The 16,208-nt window shown below is 43.2% G+C and overlaps 1 protein-coding gene across 2 annotated transcripts in view; it reads left to right on the forward strand.

Annotated features, from left to right (window-relative positions):
* The window catches only part of LOC148888074 (1,4-alpha-glucan-branching enzyme-like), an 80,126-nt gene that overhangs the window by 9,988 nt on the left and 53,930 nt on the right, over positions 1 to 16,208 (forward strand). For both annotated transcript variants that reach the window (XM_089013825.1, XM_089013826.1), the window contains exons 4-10: positions 1,500 to 1,625; positions 2,805 to 2,940; positions 5,617 to 5,707; positions 6,589 to 6,798; positions 13,596 to 13,711; positions 13,894 to 14,021; positions 14,658 to 14,756. In XM_089013825.1, coding sequence (XP_088869951.1) covers positions 1,500 to 1,625; positions 2,805 to 2,940; positions 5,617 to 5,707; positions 6,589 to 6,798; positions 13,596 to 13,711; positions 13,894 to 14,021; positions 14,658 to 14,756 — 906 coding nt within the window. The remainder of the gene's footprint in view (positions 1 to 1,499; positions 1,626 to 2,804; positions 2,941 to 5,616; positions 5,708 to 6,588; positions 6,799 to 13,595; positions 13,712 to 13,893; positions 14,022 to 14,657; positions 14,757 to 16,208) is intronic.

The raw sequence follows: 16,208 nt of genomic DNA on the forward strand, positions 1-16,208 counted from the left end.
ATGTTGCGGGCGCAGCACTTGCTCTTGATGACGCCTGGCAGGGAAGTGTTTTTTTTTTTAAGTAATCACGCACTTCGCACCTTGCGTGCGGCGGCGTGCTGGCCAGCTTTTGCTTGTTTTTCCTCGTCATTTTTCTTTTTCACCTTCCCGATTCCGCTCATTTTGTTTTGAAGGACCACCTTAGTGCATCTATTTTTTTTTTCAATCTTGTTCTCAAATTCTGAAGGACGCCGGTTGAGGGTATGCCAATGCCCAGGCGGCCCGGCTGGGAATGAAAACAAGCCGGAGGGGGGTTTGTAGCCAACAGCACCTGGGCAGGTGGCACCGGTCATTACTGCACAGAAGCAGCCAGAATTAGCCGGGATCTGCGGGGGACGGAGAACATACTGTGCAGAACATTGCAGAATTGACGGCTTTCTTTTCCCCGACTATCACGGTTCCATTTATATTTTTAAAACCCTTAAAGCTCCGAAGCAATTGAAGCAACTTCAGCTTTTACCATTCTCCACCATACCCCGAGGACTTCAATTGAGTTGTACCGGCTGGTAGAAAATTTGGCATCATTCAGCAACAAAACACAACATAATTCTGACACCATCAGAGGAAGCTACTAAACATACTGCCTCGCTTAATTACTCTTACTATTAAGAATAAAAAATGAATAAAAAAAAAAAAAATAAATAGATGAACAAATGAATACAAATAAATACAGAAATAAATAAATCATTTCAGGCAGGTTTTCAAAACTGAAAGAAGGATTCAGTAGAGATGGACCACTCCCAATCTTTCAATCAATACAGAGCGAGCCTCTGCGAAACGAACCTTTCACATGTTGACACAAACATGACTGTCTCAGTTACGGAGTAAATGTTGCGTTTCAATGATTTAAATCACAGGTGTTAAAGTCAAGGCCCAGGGCCAGATCTGGCCCGCCACATAATTTTATGCGGCCTGTAATAAGAAATCACCCATGTCAAGTTCCATGATGAATAAAGTCTGAAATCCGGATTTACATTTTTCATATGTAATCCACAATAACTGTCATTATTCTCGACTTCTGCTTTTAAAACTAGTTGTTTATCAGTTTAGTGTGCTCTGTATATGTAATAAGTGGGTGGGAGTAACCGTTTATATGGTTTACCACAATTCATAACCGACCTGCAAACTGTAACTGCAATTTGGCCCATCACAAAAATTAGTTTGACCAAAAATTTGACACTCCTGATTTAAGCACTTGATGCATACAAAGTGTGTCCAAAATTGTCAGCTTGATCACAGTAATTTTCTTAATAAATAAATAAATAATAGAAAATGTAAAAAATCATTACATATTTTCTATTAATTAAAGGACAAGCTCAATATCATATTGTTTCCCACCATATTGTTTTCAACATGACACAACCGTCACTGTGCGCCCTACTTTTGTGTCGAGATTAACTGTCCTCTGCTGCTGTTCACTGCCCATTGCTCATAATTAATTGGTTGTCTTCTTTGACCAGGTGGTGGTTCACACCAAGGCCGGTGAGCGACTCTACCGGATATCGCCTTGGGCCAAATATGTGACCAGGCATGAGAAGTCCGTCATCTATGACTGGATTCACTGGGACCCCCCACAACCTTACATTGTAAGCGTCCATCTTGGATTCACTGTTTATGATTCTTCCAATGTGGTAATTGCATTTTTTGGGTGGTGGGGTCCTCTGCATGCTCCAAAATGTGCATATTGTATTGTGGTGACTGAAAAGGGCTAGTGTATATTACATGAAACCCCTACCTTCGCACAAGCGTCAGTTGATAGTCGAGGTTCAAAAATTAGTGCCTTGGGAGGGGGAGGGTGGTTGTAGTTCAAAGTAGCCACCGGACCCCAGTTTTAGTAATGGATATGAAATTGGGTGCATCAAAAGAGAACGCAAAAGTGTCTGAAATTTGAAACAGGAAGTCAGCCATTTCAGTAGGTTTGTTTTTTTTAATCCGATTTTGTAATCTGTGGATCACTCTTATTATTATTATTATTATTTCAGGTTAATCTTGAGGAATTGAAACAAAGGTCTTACTTAACAATAAAAACATCACACAGCATTCCGTGAGTTGCTTATTTTCAGTGGTAAATCCACGAGCCATGTCCATCGTATGCTCGTGTCGCATTTAGCATGACTTCTCTATTTTTTCACTTTTACTTGTGGAGTCACCCCTTTGCGACTGTGACACTCACCACGCAGGTGATGATTACTTACTTGAGAGTGACTCCACAAGATCTTTAGGTGTGCTCGTAGCCAGCTAAAGTGTTTGCTCGCTTGCTGCTCTCCGTCTTGCAAACATCTTGGATGATTTCTACTCTTACTGTTGGATTGGATTGAATGTATCTTTAATAGTCTCTCCAGCTTGAGAAAATTTTGCTGAAACAAGCCATAATTGGAACTATGATCACGAAATTACAAGTCTTTTTTTTCTTTGCCCCAGCTTTCAAATGTGGGAGAAACATGGCTTTGAGTAACGAGGTGCCACCGTGAACAAGTCATCATGAGGGCCATTTTCTCACTCCTTCCACCTTCGATTTCTCTTTTAACTATCCTAGAGAGGAAGCTTTGTGGACTAAATGTTCAGGTGGCGAAATCATGTGCTTTAAATTGTGGGTTCAAATCTTTTCAGTGTAGCCATCAGAATGTTGGCACCAAACAAATCTCCCGTGGATCAACAGATACTGTGATTCACACCACAGCATCCTTTTTCTTCAGATTTTTTCACAGCGCAGGGAGGATTTTGTTTGTTTGATTTTGTTGCTCCATTTTCACTTTCCTTTCCAGCACATCCACCCGCAGCCCATGAAACCCACGCACCTGAGGATCTACGAGGCCCATGTGGGCATTGCGTCACCTGAGGGGAAGATTGCATCATACGGCAACTTCACGAGAAACGTGCTGCCTCATATAAAAGATCTGGGTAAGATGTGGCGCTTGACGTGAAGCAGGACTGCTTATCAACTCCTTTGCACCTTCATTTATTCATTAACGATGGCGTCTCTGTTCGATATATTAAAAGAAAAACACAAAAAAAAAACAAGATGGAATAAGAATTTTCAATGACTGTGGCCTCCACAAATTTTGTCCCGTTGACCACTGTGCCAACTGGATGAAGAAATAACATAAAATAACATCTCTACATAAATAAATAAATAATTCAGCAGCATTTGGAATGCCTCCTTATATATCATCATCTCCCACCCCTTCGTTTTGGGAAGGATTGTCTCTATTAATTTTTTGAACATTTAAAAAGGCACATTTTATGATCCACAAAATCTTTAATATCAATTCTAAATCATCTTTTATGAAAAAATCAATGATGTCCTAAAGCCGATAAGAAAAAAAATTGCACTGTATGGGTAGCTTCCAAACCTTCCACTGACAACCCAGGCTAACTTTGCTTTTGTTTTTCTACTTTCACTCCTTTTCATCACTTTGCTGCTGTGAAAAGTAAATTTCTCCACTGTGAGACTAATAAAGGCATATCCATCCAATCCAATCCATACAAAGATCGAAATGTGATCACCTTAACTTGCTACCTCGACGCGGGTTGATAGATTTCAGGGTTTTGCTGGCTACTGCGGATAGGTGTTGTTACAATGTATTTGGTAGGCCTTTTATGCATCAGAAGTGTCATTGGATTGGATTGTGTTAGCCTTTATTAGATTTGCAGTGGAGAAATTTACATTTCACAGCAGCAAAGTGATGAAAGTAAGAAGAAAGGAAAGGAAGAATTAGAAAAAAAAATACAGAGCTGCTGGAAAGGCAGCCACTCTCACGGCACCATCTTGAAGTCAAAAGAAATACAAAAACTAAATAACAAATAATACTACAATACAAACACACAGACAGTCATACAATACTAATACTAATACTTTGTACACCCTCTTTGTTGTATGAAGCATTTCTAGATGAAAGGGGAGAGGATCAAAGCGTCCTTTTTACCAGAGGATCGGGGACGTCATGGTGAAATGTGCACGTCTGCTACAAGCTAAATGTCGAAAGCAAACACAAAGCTGTTGCATCGATTGACGGAAAGAGACTGTTTCACAGCTCCTGTCCCACGTAAATCCGCTTCAATTCCAAGCTGCGACAGTTCCACATACACATTGGCGCTCTACGCTGACACTCCTTTCTTCTCCTCGCGGGCTTCTCAAGCCATGCATCCATTCAGCTGCAGACTGTCCAACCTTTCCGCTGAACAAAGCGGGGCTGTGAAAATGCTGCTCATTACAGGCACAAAAAATACAGGCACAATCACCCCATAGGTGTCCAGCGATGACAGTCAAATGGCACTGATATTCCTCCCAAATCAAAAACAGTGCTGGCATATTCATGCTGCCGAAAAAGCACAACTGCTCAGCAGAGTCTCTTTCTTGATGAATTGTCGTGGCCAAAAATGCTGAAAAACAATCCGTATCTGTTCCACATGATGCACAACAACTCAAAGTAACAAAAGAAAACACAAAAGCAACACAAAAACAACATAAAAGGCTTGTAAAAGCACTTGCAGCTGCCTACTCGCGCACCACCTTGGACTTCTTTTTATTTTCTTTTTCTTCATTCTGTGACACTGTGCAGAAGTACTGCCTCTTAAAGTGAAAATGCAATTCGTGCTTTTACAGTAATGCTTTAATTCTTTATCTGTGGGGTATTTTGACTAAAGGGTGTCACAAATATGTTATGAGGCCACCCGGGAACCGTTTCAAGTTGTAAAACAAATGCATTATTTGTCTTCTGTTGTGATAATGCACAGGAGCCATCTGATAAATGCTTTCCCCGCAGCATGACTCCTTTCAAACTGTCTGCCCGCCGCAGCTCAGGGAATTCCCATTCGTAGTGCGCCAGAAGGTGAAGCGTTTATATAAAAATGCTGACATGCTACCCCCCAAAAGGCGTTTGTTTGGTTCCTCTCCAATGTGAAGCAATGATGGGTGCCATGCGGGCAGTGGCAAAACAACCGCAGGGCTTCCCTGTGTAGCTCTCGCCGGCAGCCCAAAAGCCTCCGATTGTCTTTTACTCTCATGGGAGGAGGTTGAAAGATGTCATTCATAAGTGCATGACTCTTGGTAGTGTGTCAGAAAAGAATCAACGACCATGCATGGCTCTCCATGGGGTTCCATGAAATATGCAATTGCTAAAAAAAAAAAAAAAAATATATTTTTTTTTAAATACAGTAAAGTCTCGTATCGATATTCTCGGGAGTTGGGAAAAAATATCGATATAACTGGACTATTGATATATCGGATCCTGCGGCATGTAAATTTTCTCCTTGCGCTCATAGAAATAGTATCGTAATAAGCAGTACTATCAATATAACCGATATCGATATAACGAGACTTTACTGTATTATTGATGCATATTCTCAGAACTGTTGTTGGTTAGGTATGTCCACTGACACCCTACAAATCACAGAGAGAGACGAAAATAAGACCCGCGGTGATGGCAAGAAATGAGGTGGCGTGGGCAGACAGAGACGTTGCCCCCGTCGCCACTGAATCACGCTGAAAACTTTTCAATGGAGACAGCGGGATCGTGTCAAAGCATGAAAAATCTGAAGCGGGTGATCCATATCGTGCGTATGTGCTGTTTCCAGGTTACAACTGCATTCAATTGATGGCTATCATGGAGCATGCCTACTACGCTAGCTTCGGCTATCAGGTCACCAGCTTCTTTGCAGCTTCCAGGTATGAAACCTTTCTTCGGTGAGGACAAACTCTGGTGTTGATTATACCAAAGTAAATCTGAAATATCATTTTCAAAGCATCGTTTTTATATCCAATGTCCATCAAAATCAATTGCTTCAGACATTGAACAATAATCCTCCAAGCATTGCGTCTCAATTGAGCCATGTCGGTAATGACCATCCCGATATCTCCACGCAATTTGCGTCTTGACTCCAAATAGTTGTCGGGTCGTATCATTCTGGCAACGCAAGCCGGCAAGACAAAAACACGGTGAGCAATTTCCTGCCTGCCGTCCGATCAAGGTGAGCGCGCCTGACCCCCTCAGTAATCTCTCTGTAAACACATTTCCAGCTAATCCAGAGAGCGGGGCTCTGATAAAGCTCGACTAGTCTGAGTGTTTATCTTCTGTCAGAGATCCCCTCCCTCATCCCTCCTTCCCTCGCCTCTTCCTTTGCCTTTTGGAGTATAGCCTAAACCCCCGAGTGAAAGGTATATAGTGTAATTTCACCCATGATTGATCTCTCAGTGTCATTTAAAACCGGTGCGCTTGAATACCGGGAAGCGGCTAATGCTGGCCCTATGCGTGCTGCTTCACAAGGAGGCCGATGGGATGATAACCGTGAGGATGGAAAAAGTGTACTGACCATCTACGTGCTGCCAGTGTGGTGGCAATGAAAGTAGGATGCGAGCAAGGCCTGAATAGTCAATAACAAAATTTTCGCGCTTGATTGACAATGGATCAGAATTTATCTTGAAAAGGAAATTAAAATGGCTGCCCATCTCACATGAGCAGTTTTAAGGAAAGTTCAACAGCAGTAGGTTAGAACTACTGTTAGGAACCTTCAAACATAATTAAACTCTGTATTTGGTGTCCTCCTCAGTCGCTACGGCAATCCAGATGAGCTGAAGAAGCTGATTGACACGGCGCACTCAATGGGCATCGTGGTGCTGCTGGATGTGGTCCACAGCCACGCATCCCAAAACACGGATGACGGCCTCAACATGTTTGACGGCTCCGACTCATGCTACTTCCACTCACCTCCCCGCGGGGAGCACATCCTCTGGAACAGCCGGCTCTTCAACTACTCCAGGTAAGAAAAAAATAGAGGGTCCTCGGTTTGTGATGGTTTGCAGGTCTTGGTCTGAGACCGAGGCCAAGCTTTCTGATTCATAGCATCTTCTCCGGAGTGCCCTGAAAGTCTACAAATAACAAAGCAGCCCCAGAACCCAAAGCCTCGCCTTGTTTTAAGCATTGTGCCATAGTACGTCAGAGATTTAATTGCACCAATTTTAGACATCCAGTGTGTCAATTTTAGACAAAGATGTGTCAAAGCAGCTCCGCAACATAACTTTTCCAACGAAAGTCAAAACACATGTGGAATGTGGTGTAATTCTGGAATTTTTCTGTATTTTAATAAAAAAATGTCATAGACATTTACAGAAATGATTCAAAACCCTTTAAAATAAGCCAAGTACAAGATTTTTGTCAACGAAGTTTCGCAATTTGCTGGAACGTAAAATTGTAGGCGGCAAGATGCCGACAAGCCTATACATTTGGACTTTTGCATATCACCGCTGTTCGAAATTCATACCATACATCCATTTTTGATACTCTCAGCGACCCAATACTCTGAATGCGAACAGTTTTAGCTTGTGGGCTTCTTCTTGTCACTGACCGTGAGAAGTGTGTACTTTTGCTTTCTAAAATATTGAACTAGATTAATTATTAATTAAAATTTTCCGAAGTATTTGTGTCCAACTTGAATGTCCTTGAAAACATGGAAGGATATTTTGTTTGTTTAGCTGATATAATCCCCCCCCCCCCCCCCCAAAAAAAAAAAAAAAAGAACAAAATCCCAAACCCTTTTCGAATGCGCCGACACGAGGGCGTGCTCACAACAACCGGCGGATGTCAGCCTAATTTATTGGCCGCCGTTTCCTTTTAAAAGATGCCAAAGTCACCTTGAGACAGCCGCTAAGTAAATCAAGGCGACACGTTTGGCACGCCGGCGTGCTGGCAGGCTGAGAAACCGAAACCTCGCAGGATTGCGGAACGCAGATGAGAGAGACTTCTGAGGAACTTGTAATCCGACCACCTCTCCAGGATCATTCGCTTCTGTTCGACTTCAATGTGCCTGTGGATTCTTAAAATATAGGGCGGAGGGGGGCCAGGCCTTTGAAAACTCCCTTTTCACCGCTGTATTTTCATGCTGAGTGTGAGCACAAAGAAATAATTACTGCACCTCTGCCAGGATTAATCTATATTTGTGTTTTTTCAGAGCCGCACCGATCTGATAATGATTTGTACATGGGGCAATTGGAAATGCCATATTTATCTTCTCTTGGTCTAGAATAAAAGAATTTATGGTTAATGATCTTAACTCGGCTTGATTTCTAATTTCAAGTAAGGTAGAAAAACATCTAATCTATGAAATGGGATTATTAAAATCAGTTTTTTTAAAAGTAGAGGTTTGCATGCTAATCGCGTGCTCACGCTTCCTCTGCATTTCACAACTATTAATGCCGTCCACTCAATCTATCCTCAGTACCCACAAGTTCTCAGATGTATTTATTTATTTATTTTTTTTTTTTTTTTTTTATGAGACAACCCCCCCCAAAAAAGAAAACATATTTTTGATGTATGAACAAGCATTTTTAGCGGATGGGGGCTACCCATGCAAGCCCTCCATCAGCAATGCCCTTACATTTCCTTTCGTATCCCCCACATTTTCAGCACTTCAATCTATCGACCATCGTCGTGACAGCTTGACCCTCCGTCTGCCCGCGAACTCGGTCGGGGGCATCGCATTAAACGGGTCGCCGTCGTGTTCGGCTGGAAGGCAGCCATGAGGGACGATAGCAGGGGTTGGGACGGGGGAGGGGGTGGCGATGGATAAAACCCGATAAGCAGCGACTGTGCATGAAGATGAGGCTGAAGGAAGCAGTCTGCTATTTGAATGGTGACTCTTGCAAGCAGTGCATGTAAGAATTGAGAGAATCTTCTGATGTTCACCATTCACAGGAATTAACCTGTGATTGTAGTTTCATAAGCCTCTTAGTTCTTTTCATTTTTACATATGAATATATTACACCAAAAGAAAAAAAAATCCACCTATTGCTGAACTGTATTGTGTATTGGAGATCTTGAAAAATTCAGAAGATTTTACTGTAGCTCTAAAAAAAAAGAAAAAACTAAACATTTGTTAACCAGTGAAATGTGACATATTTTGTTATTTTATAAATGATATTATTAAGGGTGACAAAAGCAAGTTATTTTATTCAGAATATATTATCTAGTCAGTCGATTAATCTCTTATCGTACCATATTTTCTGGTGTATAAGGTGCACCGGAGTATAAGGTGTACCCTCAATAAATGGTGTATTCTCAAAAATGTTCCATATATAAGGCACACTAGACTGTAACACATCTTCAATGAATGAAAAATGTAAACTTAATATAATATAAAAATGAATAGCATTTTACCAAATACAAGGCACACCATATTATAAGGCGCTACAGTAGAGGGTGGGGTGACACATGACCTATGACTTCTACAGGCGGGGGGTGAATGGAATAGTGGCTTGCTGCAAACTGTAGTTGTGAGACCTGTTGTGGCTCAATATTACTTGACATACATGTATCATCCGACTTACGACCGGCGCGACTTACGACCACCCGTACTTAGGACCACGATCGGCAGACCCTATTTTTTTTTTATTTTAATTCTGCGCTACAATCCCGGCAACGCATACAATTTTGGCCAGCCAGCCAGTATCTCACTCTCGCACAGCAATCAACCGTGTGATTGCTCGACAGTTCGTTCTGCTTTGGGGTGAGGTCGTGGGTCGAGCGTGTCGGCACCGCAGACGGCCGCGGGGTCAGGCCACACGTCGGCGCGGAGAGCGGGGTAAGGGCGAGGAGAGGGCAACCGATAGAACACCGGTGACCCAGACACACACCCGCCCCCGTGACGTCCGAATCAGGTAATTTGCAAGTCATTTAGCACAGAGTCTCTATTCAACATTTTGTTTGGATTTCTACTTACGACCATTTTGACTTACGACCGTTTGGTCGGAACGGAACCCAGTAAATACAGTAATTTATCCCACCGACCATGGGCCCCCCCCCCCCCCCCCCCCCCCCCCCCCCCCCCCCCCCCCCGAAAAAAAGTCTGTGGCTGCCATTTAACAGTCTCTCCATGGATGTTCAGATGGTTAGTGATGTCACTATGTCTTCATTTTTCCATCATCATCCCCAGATCACTGGACGTGGGTCACTTCCTTCATCATACCTCCATGTCCACGCTACACGTGGACGATTAAGCCCAGTCAGCCGTTATTTTCAATGCATTAAGTGGAAGTTTCCGAAATACATCTAAGATGCTCCACCACCGGCAATATGACTCTGTTAGCACTGCTTTATTCCATTAGCGCTCCCCTAACTGCGTTTCGCTGCCGTGCTTAAGCAAGAGCACTGCGTAGTTTGTAATTTGCACCTGCATTCACGCTGCAGACTGAGCGATGACTTCATTGAGCTGCGTATCTGTTCTCCAACCAGGGAGCCCGGCACCCGGCCCGTAATTGGGCTTGATGATGAATGGCATTGTGGCTCCTAATGTGGCAGCACGGTTCCATCCCGGTGACCCCCCCACCCCCACCACCACCCTCCCCACACACACCCTCCTCTCTCTGCCCCCTACCACCATTGAGCTCTCTGGTTTGCTATTATCTCCATCCCCGGAGGATGCACTGTGCCGGAGTCTTTGTTGGCTCTGTGCAGCAGAGTGAAGGACCTAATCTATTTATCATAGAAGCTGCGTGACCACCCAGCTCATCCGCCGCTCGGCCCGAATGTGCTCCTCCTTGCGCTGATGTAACATTTTGCTTCGCACCTGTCAGCACACGCCCGGGTCAGACATCCCTGAGGATGAGGAGGAAGGCTCAGGACGAGTTGTAACTTGCAAGGGTGAGAGCAAACCAGAGTGAGAGAGAAGATGGCAAGGGGCGCGGGGGGTTTGGGTTTGGGGGGGGGGGGGGATTATTGAGAGCAAGAACGGTTAAGTGTGGCGACGGATGTGACAGTTTGAGAGCTTATTGGAGTGGTCGTTGCTGCTGCTGCAACAGCTTTTTGACATGATGAAATGGCCGCAGCCCATCACTGAAATGTTAAAGTGCTTCCTCGCTGTGCTGCGATGCAGGAGGGTGCCGGGAGCAGGGGGGGGGGTTACTATTTGATTCGGGATTAGGTAAACTCATTGGTTTTGTCGTCGCGACTGACGGCCATCCAGGGTAGATCAAAGATGACGAGAGCAACATCACCAACTAAAAGGTCTCTCATCTAAATCTCCACTAAAAGGTCTCGAATCAATCACACTTTTACCGTATTTTCCGACGTTTAAGGCGCACCAAAAAACCTTCATTTTTTCCAAATATGACCCTATGCTTTGTAGGTGCTGGTTAGATGTGAAGTCATATTGAGCCACAAAAGGTCTTGCAACTCCTGTCAGCAGCCACCGACTCCATTCCACCCCTGTAGAAGACGTCGTGCGTACTGCTCTACTGCAACACCTTATAATGTGTTGTGCCTTATATTTGGAAAACTTTTGTATATTTATATATTGTATTTGGAAAACTGTTTTCATTTATTGAAGGTGCACCTTACAATCCGGTGCTCCTTATATATGCACAAAGTTAGAAAATAATGAACAACATTCATTGGGGTTGTGTTTTATAATCTGGTGGACCTTATACACCGGAAAATGTGGTACTTGATTTAAAGGACAACCGACGTCACTTTTTGTTTCCTAACTGACATCAGAAAAAATGTTTTATAGCATCAAAAATACCCAAGACACGCAGTATGATATTTTTAGTCAAATGCAAAACACCAATAAAAATGACTTAAAGTGTCTAAAAAGTACTTCAATTTGAAACCGGAAGTGGCCAATTTCAGAAGGTCCCGCCCCCATGTTCGTGGTGTCACAGCAAGACGTCTTGCCTTGCTGAAACAATGAAATGAAACAATGGCTTCAGATTTCAGATTCAGAGAATATTCTTTCTTGTTACTCATCTAGGTATGAATATGATTCAAATAGTTCTGAAGAGGAAAGCATACATGTTTGCAATCGATCAAAGAATGTATTCCGTGTCATTTTGAGGGGGGAAATGTAGCCCCGAATGTGTGTCATCTTGGGGGGGAAATGTAGCACCGAAAAGAGGCAGAAGAGGGCAACAAAGCTCCGTGGAAACGGGCTGATTATTTCCTTACATTTTTTTGTCCGTGAATATCAAATAAATGCACACAAAGATTCACTATTGCGTTATTTATGTGGTTTCCTTCTAATTTCGCCATCAACACAGATCAACACGAAGTTTTCAGACCAAACAAAGTATTGCAAAATGCAAGGTATGTCCTTTCTCGCTGAGGGGCGTTACTTCAGGAACGTAGGGTGAGGACTCATCACCAACTCAAAAACAAGACTTCCAGAATATTCAGCGCGAGTCTTAAAACGTAAAATATAGCTATTTGCGGTGGAATCTTTGTATAATACGCTCAGTAGAAGTCATTTGAAGCCATTTTACAAATTATGGACACAACTTGTCCAAAGATGTCGGTTGTCCTTTAATCTGAACCAATCACAATGACATCTATTGGCTGTGAAAAAAATAAACATAGCAAGTAGTCTTTAGAATGAGTGACTCTACATTACGCATTTACGTACAAGTTATTATTTTTATTTTTTTTATGCATGGGTGCACTAGTTCCCAGTATGGTACCCCAATGGCCCAAGTTGCAAAATTGGTTGTACACCGAGTGAGACGTTCGTGCTTTAATCGGCGTCGTGGGTGTCCCTCATTTGCCACTCATTTTCCGCTCATTACATGAGCAAATCTTTGGCCTGTTGCCATGGAGACATTGGTTAAAAGGACAGCCATCCTTTTGAAAAAAGTCAAAAGGAACATTTTCACAATGCGCGGGCCTTTGCGGTTCTCTGCCTAAACGGCATGAAAAGTAACAATCTGAATTAGAATGAAAGTTTACCAGCAGTCCATTTGTTTTATTTTGTCGCATGTCTCGGTCGGATTTCAGCCTTTACGTGCTGCCCTTCCGACCTCTAAGGTCGGCCGATAGTTGCATCAACTACATTAGAATTCGATTGTGCCATCTGTGTTGCATGTTATGCATTTTCATTTCTTTTTTTCATGTTGTCATCATTCGAGAACATCGCTCGTTTTGAACTGCTCCAGATGTCATTTCATTTTTTTCATGTTGTTGTCATCATTCGAGAACATCGCTCATTTTGAACTGCTCCAGGTGATCCACAGGGCACAGTTCCGGGGCCTTTCAGTTGTGATTGTCATTTGTTTTTGTGTAACTTATTGTCGGCTCAGAGTGTCTTTTCAGATTTGAGGTTTACTTTTCTTAGGAAGAGCTGCAATGTGAGCTTGTAAAAGAAGTAAAGTTCGTTACAGTCAGAAAAGTAGCTCATTTACCGCAGAGGATGTTTATATTTGTCACCTGCTGTCCAACTGTAGGCTGCCATGAACCAATATATTTTAGTCATGTAGTCTCCAGTGTGACTACTTTTGTTACCGCTGCTTATTTCAGGGAAAACCTGACAGCGTGCGGCCCTCAACGTTAATGGAAACGCATCCCCTCGCCGCCGAGCCTGTGACATAATGACGCTTTGGTTATCAATATGTGAATGTCCTGCGGCGGTGGAAATTAATTTCTAGTGTTCAAAGTGCATGATGAGCCATGTGAATAATTCAAAGCCACTGCCGTGTCTGACCTTCAGTGTGCGTATGTGTGTGTGTGTGTGTGTGTGTGTGTGTATGCGTGCGTGTGTGTGTGTGTGTGTGTGCGTGCACATGTGTGCATTGCTAGCTGGGAAGTGTTGCGTTTTCTGCTCTCAAACCTGCGCTGGTGGATGGAGGAATACAAGTTTGATGGCTTCCGATTCGACGGCGTCACCTCCATGCTCTACCACCACCATGGCATCGGTAAGACATGCCAAAGCTGAAAATGGCTGCTATTGTTAAACAAAAACACACAGGCCAAAAAAATTAAAAAAGACAGATACATTTTCAGAAAGAGGCGGCCTTAACACAAGCATTACTCGATTGTTTAGTTGAGGGGCAGAGTTGCGTACAAGCAGTCACAGGTGTGGCCATTTTCTCCACAGGTGTGGGCTTCTCAGGGGACTACAGCGAGTATTTTGGCTTCCACGTGGACGAGGACTCACTGGTGTACTTGATGCTGGCCAATCACATCCTGCACACGCTGTATCCTGACTGCATCACCGTGGCGGAGGTAGAGGTCGTCTTTTGTAATGACAATGGCCCGTGGCGACTATTAGTGGCGGGCGCAGCTTCCTTGCCTATTCATCGCAGTAATTAAGAAGTAATACGCCAAGGCAATGAGATGTCACCCTTGTTGGCCAAAGGAGCCTCCGAGGATCTGCGCCGGCGAAAGCTTTTTGACCTTCTGATTTGTTCGGATTTCCAAACGGCCTTCCCATAGGAAGGAATGCAAATAGAAATAATCCCGGGTCAAACTTGTTTTCAAACCTTCATTAACCGCTTTTGAGTGACGCGTAATACTAAACGTGGAAAGTGTCAAATGTGGTCGACTTTTGAAGTTTATGAAGGGTCGTGTTGGGTTCATCCGTTTTTATCATCAGGACACAAGCACTACAAAAAATAAATTGCCATCACCACAAAAGCCCATTGATTTCTTTGTCGAAAGAATACTCATTAAAGCCGAAAGCAGTGATGAATCACGCCCTCCCTTTCACCGGTCTCTGTTTCCCCGGTGAATCCTCAATGGGCTCATCAAACTTTTGACGCCACACATTTTACTGCTGACTTTGCTTCACTCCAGGTTGTATTCTTCTCCTCCTTTCCTCTCTTTCTTCTTTCCTGAACCTTAAATCCAACTTTTGTGCAGGACGTCTCGGGGATGCCCGCCCTCTGTAGGCCAGTGAAGGAAGGTGGACTTGGTTTTGATTACCGTCTCGCAATGGCCATTCCAGATAAGTGGATTCAGGTACGACAATCAACTTGTTTTGTTTTGAAGCACATCGGACAACTTATCCAAAGCCAACAAACTCAAATTTCGGTGTTGAACTGGACAGTGATTTGAAATTGGAATGGCAAGTTGGTGCCGTTGTTAAATCAACCTTTTTTTGCGGTTGACTAAATCAAGCTTCCTCTTTCTCAAGATCACTTTGAAACACCCCGACTGGATTACTTTAATACACTTTACTCTGCAGTCAGACGCCCCTCCGTGAAGCGTCTCCAGTTGAGCCAGAATGCCGCTATTCGGCTCTTAACTGGTACTCATAGAGGAAGCATATAAACAATCTCTCTGCTCTGGTTTAGGGCCAATTCAAAGCTGTGATTTTGATTTTATCGCATCACATTTTGTCTTGTTTTGTCAGTAGATTCCACCAACACCGCGGCAAACAAATTTGACTCCCTCATCTCAGACATGAGTCACATTTCCATGTCAACATGTGTATTTTTTTTCTCAGAGAATATGATCAAAAGTCTCCTAATGTGAGAAGCACTTGAGTATTATTTTTCTCACCCCCTGAGCGGTGGAAGAGGTTTAATATTTCACGAACAAACCCTTTGTTGCTCTTTTTTTATTGTTAAAGCAGCACTCTTTTTTTTCCTTCCTGTTTAATCCCATCTCCCGACTGAATGGGAAGGTCATTCTTCATCCCCTCAAACAAAAGACGTACGGAAGAAGCGCCGCGACGAGACACGGTTGTTCGATTGAAAGTAAAAACGTTTGACCCGTTCATTCGTGGCAACCTTGCGCTTCACTGAGTAATTAGCGCAGTTCCAGCGCGTAACACATTCACTTACGAAGGTTTTCTCCGTTTCCCTTTAACGCCACGGTCATCATTGCCACGGAGTGTTGCTGAGTGCGGGTCTCACTTTGATATGTGGCTTAAGCATCAATGGCCAACTTTTGAAGAAAGTCCTATATCTGTAGTTTGCCTTCTTTGTAATCAAACATTGAAAAATTCAGCATTGTGAGCAATAAATTGAATTTCGAATTACAGTAAAGTCTCGTTATATCGATATTCTAGGGAGTCCGAAAAATATCGATATAACCGGGACTATCGATATATCCGACCCTGCGCGCATGTAATTTTCTCCGTGCGTGCATAGAAATAGTATCGTAATAAGCGGGACTATCGATATAACGACACTTTACTGTATATCTCCCTTATGAAATGAATAGAAATTTAATATATCCATTCCAGCCTTCCCCCCAAAAATTGGGCTCAAGGCCGAACACTTTTATGGCATGACCTTTCTGGGTCGTGGCGAAAAGACATATTTTACTGTAACTATGACAATCTTTTCTACCAGAGGGGTATTTGACGCAAACCTCCCATCAGACACCGTTTCCTCGCCTGCTGTTACATCTTGTGAGTCCCGAATAAATGTTTTATGAAGGTGACAAACGCTGGTTTCTGCTGCA

Source organism: Hippocampus bargibanti, linkage group LG14 (genome assembly GCF_051943395.1).
Source record: "Hippocampus bargibanti isolate YZ-2025 linkage group LG14, ASM5194339v1, whole genome shotgun sequence".
NCBI classification, from domain to species: domain Eukaryota; kingdom Metazoa; phylum Chordata; class Actinopteri; order Syngnathiformes; family Syngnathidae; genus Hippocampus; species Hippocampus bargibanti.